This window comes from Gymnogyps californianus, chromosome 7 (assembly GCF_018139145.2).
Source record: "Gymnogyps californianus isolate 813 chromosome 7, ASM1813914v2, whole genome shotgun sequence".
NCBI lineage: Eukaryota > Metazoa > Chordata > Aves > Accipitriformes > Cathartidae > Gymnogyps > Gymnogyps californianus.
Window position 1 is genome coordinate 18,602,303 of NC_059477.1, and position 5,002 is coordinate 18,607,304.

General features: G+C 51.4%; 1 protein-coding gene across 1 annotated transcript; it reads left to right on the forward strand.

Annotated features, from left to right (window-relative positions):
• The first annotated feature begins 880 nt into the window (after positions 1–880).
• On the forward strand, positions 881–3,647 carry IFT70B (intraflagellar transport 70B). Its single transcript, XM_050900091.1, has one exon. The coding sequence runs from the start codon at positions 881–883 to the stop codon at positions 2,879–2,881; it is 2,001 nt and encodes a 666-aa protein (XP_050756048.1). The 3' UTR covers positions 2,882–3,647.
• The last annotated feature ends 1,355 nt before the right edge of the window (positions 3,648–5,002 follow it).

A 5,002-nucleotide genomic window follows, 5' to 3' on the forward strand; every position in this document is an offset into this window, starting at 1 on the left:
CAGCCATGACAAACTTAGGATCTTGACAGGCTGTAAAGGGGACGTTCCATGTTCAAAAAGCCCAAGACAGCCATAAAATGCTTCTTGGCCTGCTTTCCAGGACTGCGTGTTTAGCTCAGGGCCTGCTTTTACACTACCGCTTACTGCTTAAGAGAACTATTGCACAACATTCAGAAATAAATGAAAGGAGCTGATTTTGATTTTACTCCTCATTCTTCCCAGCCGCACGAGACAGCGAGGCGGGGCAGCCATTCAGCTCCAGGCAGCGTTTTCCCGAGGCGCGAACTCTTTGAGCCAATTTGGAACCGCCGCTGAACAGCCCGTTTCACTACTCGGGAGACAAAGGGAACAGAAAATGGCAGGCAACCACAGAGGACGCGGTTCCCCTCTCCGGCACCAGCTCCCATTTGCACCCCGGCGGCGGGACAAACCCGGACACGCCGGCCGGCCGCCGCCACCCCCTCCCTCCGGCACTTCAGCGTGCGGCGCCGCAGCAGGCCGCCGGAGAAGCGGCAGGCGGGAGGTCCGGAGGGCGGAGGGGAGGCAGGATCGCCCAGCCCAGGGGCCGGTGGCCCCCGCCCGGGCCCGCTCCCCGGCCCTCGCAGGGAGGTGGCGGGGCCGCCCGCACGCCGGCGCCTCGGCCCCGGGAACTACAGCTCCCGGCGTGCCCCGCGGCGAGCCGGCTGTCGCACCGCCCGCTGCGCGGCCCCGCGCGCACCAGCCGCTGCCTCTTCCGGGGGCGCGGCCGCCCGCTGCGCCCTTCGCCGCTCGCTCGCCTGGGGAGCACTTCCGCTCCGGCGGCAGCCGTTGCCATGGCAGCGAGGGGCCCGGCTTCCGCTTCCGCTCCCGCTCCGGCGGGGCGGTTGCCGTGGCAGCGGCGATGGAGGCCGCGCCGGTGCCCGACGGGCAGTACACGGCCGTCGTCTACGGGCTGATCGGCGGCGGGCGGTGCGGGGAGGCGGTGTCGCTGCTGAGCCGCGAGCTGCAGAAGAGCTGCCGCTCCCGGGGCGGCCTCTCCCTGCTGGGCTACTGCCACTACCAGCTGCAGGACTTCGCGGCGGCGGCCGAGTGCTACGAGCAGCTGGTGGCGCTGCACCCCGAGCTGGACGCGTACCGGCTCTACCAGGCGCAGGCCCTCTACAAGGCCGGGCTCTACGCCGAGGCCCTGCGGGCCGCCAGCCCGCTGCTGGACCTCCCCGCCTACCAGGGCCGGGCCCTGCGCCTCCAGGCGGCCATCCGCTATGCCCAGGGCGACCTGCCGGCGGCCAAGAGCCTGGTGGAGGAGGCGCTGGCCGCCGCTGCGGACGGCGGCCCCGGAGCAGCCGAGGACCCCTCGGAGCGGGCTGACGCCGAGATCAACCTGGGCTGCCTGCTGTACCGGCAGGGGCGACACGAAGAGGCCAGCGGCAAGTTTGCCGGCGCCATGCAAGTGTTGGGTTACTGCCCTGAGCTGTCCTACAACATGGCGCTGTGCTGCTACGCGGCCAAGCAATATGCCCCTGCCCTCAAACACATCTCCGATATCATAGAGCGCGGCATCCACCAGCACCCAGAGCTCAGCGTGGGCATGACCACTGAGGGCATTGATGTCCGCAGTGTAGGCAACACTCTGCTCCTGCACCGCACGGCCCTGGTGGAGGCCTTCAACCTCAAGGCAGCCATCGAGTACCAACTGCGCAACCTGAAAGCGGCCCAGGAGGCGCTCACAGATATGCCGCCGAGGGCTGAGGAGGAGTTGGATCCAGTCACGCTGCACAACCAAGCGCTAATGAACATGGACAGCCAGCCCACTGAAGGGTTTGAGAAGCTGCAGTTTCTTCTGCTGCAGAACCCCTGTCCGCCAGAAACTTTTGGAAACTTGCTACTCCTCTATTGCAAGCATCAGTACTACGACCTGGCAGCCGATGTGCTGGCAGAGAACGCCCATCTGACCTACAAACTGCTCACACCTTACTTGTACAACTTCTTGGATGCCATTATTACTTGTCAAACTGCCCCTGAGGAGGCTTTCCACAAGCTGGATGATTCAGCAGGGACACTGACTGAGCAGCTAAGAAAACTCACGAAGCAGGTGCAGGAAGCTAGGCAAAACTGGGACGATGAAGCTGTAAAAAAGGCAGTTAATGAGTATGATGAGACTCTGGATAAATATGTACCTGTCTTGATGGCCCAGGCAAAGATCTACTGGGACATGAAGAACTACACAATGGTAGAAAAGATTTTCCGCAAATCAGTGGAGTTCTGTAACGAACACGAGGTGTGGAAGCTCAATGTGGCTCACGTGCTCTTCATGCAGGAGAACAAGTATAAAGAGGCTATTAGCTTCTATGAGCCAATAGTTAAAAAACACTATGACAACATTCTCCACGTGAGTGCCATTGTGTTAGCTAACCTCTGCGTTTCCTACATCCTGACAAGCCAGAACGAAGACGCGGAGGAACTGATGAGGAAGATCGAGAAGGGGGAAGAGCAGCTGTCCTATGATAATCCCGATAAAAATATCTACCATCTTTGCATTGTCAATCTAGTCATTGGTACACTCTACTGTGTGAAGGGAAACTATGACTTTGGTATTTCAAGGGTCATTAAAAGCCTGGAGCCATATAACAAAAAGCTGAGCACTGACACATGGTATTACGCCAAACGGTGTTTCCTGTCCTTGCTGGAGAACATGTCCAAGCACATGATCATGCTACGTGACAGCGTTATTCAAGAGTGCGTTCAGTTTCTGAAGCAGTGCGAGCTGTATGGAAGAAACATTCCAGCTGTCATTGAGCAACCCCTTGAAGAGAAGAGGATGCACAGTGGGAAGAATACAGTTACCTACGAAGCCAGGCTTTTGAGGGCGCTGATGTACAAGATCATTGGGTGGACTGCATAAATGGTGTTCCTGTACAGTAGAAATGAGAACTTTGTGTCTGTTCTTTTCTTATGCTTGTGAGGTGATGCTCAGCCTGGTAGTCCATAGTGGTACGGGTTTTTCTTGATTGCTTATCTTTAAAGATTTTGTCCTGCATTTTAACAACATTCAGTGGAAAATAGAATATTTGCATTAAATTAACCTGCACCAAATAACTCGGGGCATTCTCGGTACTATCTGTCATGTTAAATACAGCTTAAGATGTGTTGACCGAGAACTTCATTACAGAAATATCATAGAGTTTTCAGCTATAAAATATTTTATCCTTCTGAAATTTTGACCAAGTTTCTTTTCATTGGTTGACAGTTGAGAATAATTTGTTATCCATCTCTTCTAGCACAGAAATTGAAGAAACAGAGTTGTTTTAATTCTCTAATTTGTGCCTGTATGTGGAATGTTTCTTTCTTCTGCTTTTTCCAAGGTATTTTTAATATGTTACAGACCATGCTGATAGTATATTCAAACACAAAAAAATGGCTTTATAATAAAAGATCAGTCCTACAAACATTAACATTGCCTTTTGCTAACTCAGTAATAATACACAAGTATTCTGGCAAATAGCGTACCTAATACAGGGACCAGGAATGTATTCCAAGAAGGATATATTAGGACGGTACCTCACTTTAGGTCTACCCTTGCAGTAAAGTTCATTATGACTAGACATAACTGGCCTCAGAGACACTGCTCAGTGCTGCCCCTCGGCTTCTGCGACCCCCGGAGTCCCCGTGCCTGCACCATCCGAGCTGCTGCCCTGCAGACCTGTTTAGTAGCAAGTCCTTACTTAATAACGCAGTCCTCCATTTGCAGCGTGGCCTGCCCCTTTAATCCAAATACCATTCTTAGAATATACCAGTTTCTGGTAAGAGACCTCGTGAATGTGAAATTATATTATTTTCCGTATTTCTCAAAAAGCATGTAACTTCCATTTCATGCAAGGCTTACAGTTTCTACCCTTAGATGGAAGAAATCCGCTTCTCAATTTCCTCCTTGCATTGCTGTTCCTGCATCTCTTAACACCTCTCTGAAACCCTGTTTATTTGCTTAATTCCTTTACTTGGCCTCTCCATCGCACTGGCATCAGACAGTGTATTTTCTCAATAGTCTTCCCATCCCTTTTCAACCATATTACGTGTTCCACAGCAAAGTGAGACCAAAATACTTTTCAGTGTTTTTATGCAGTCCGGTTCTGCGCCCCATGGCTGCTCTCCTTTTTGTGCATTCTGCCTTCTGAAGCAATGCATGACCTGAAGTTTTTTAAATAAGGATCAAAGATCTGTGGCTTTAACTCATTTGCTTACCTTTGATACTGGCTCCCTGAAGAGCTGTCACGGGGGAATGTTGGAATCAGGCTGCATATCCCTCAAAATCCAGTTTCTATGCTGTGGTTTACCTGGAAAGAAAGAGGACAGCATTTTTGAAAGTTGCTTTATTATAAAGCAATAGAATACTTCATCCTTCCAGAGCGTTAGTGTATATAGGGACTGAACAGGCCTGCAACCATTTCACCACACGGAAAGTCATCTCTGCTTATCTGCTGGGAGAGAAACCTGCCAGGGCTGAGCATATCATCTGTAGCTAAAGGAAACGGCTATGGGTTAGGTAATGTTGCAGTTTACCCAAAACTTCCTGTAACAGTAAAGTAAAATCAAATTTCACAGTGTCAAGAATGGGAAAATGTTCTAGAGAGGCTAGAGAGCAGGCAGGAGATGCGGCAAGGTGGCCTAGAGAGGCCTCCATAGCTCATTACTAGTCCATAAAGCCCCTGATTGTGGTGATATTAAATATTTCCCACAACTGCTTCCCCACAAGGAGGAGACCCCCGATTTCAAATTTTGTTCACCTCCATGAAGCACAGCAGCAGGCTGTATGTTTCTAATTTACCGTGGAATTGTATTATATATTATGCAGCATAAACAGCATGACCTTTAAAAAAAAAAGTTTTTAAAAGTCACGCCGCATAATGGCATCTGAAGTGCGGTAACGGGCAATGACTTAGGGAACATCAGCCCTTTATTTAATATTCATTGTGCGTATTCTGGAAAAGTCAGGGGACATTTTAAAAAAAAAAATTCACTTTGCAGA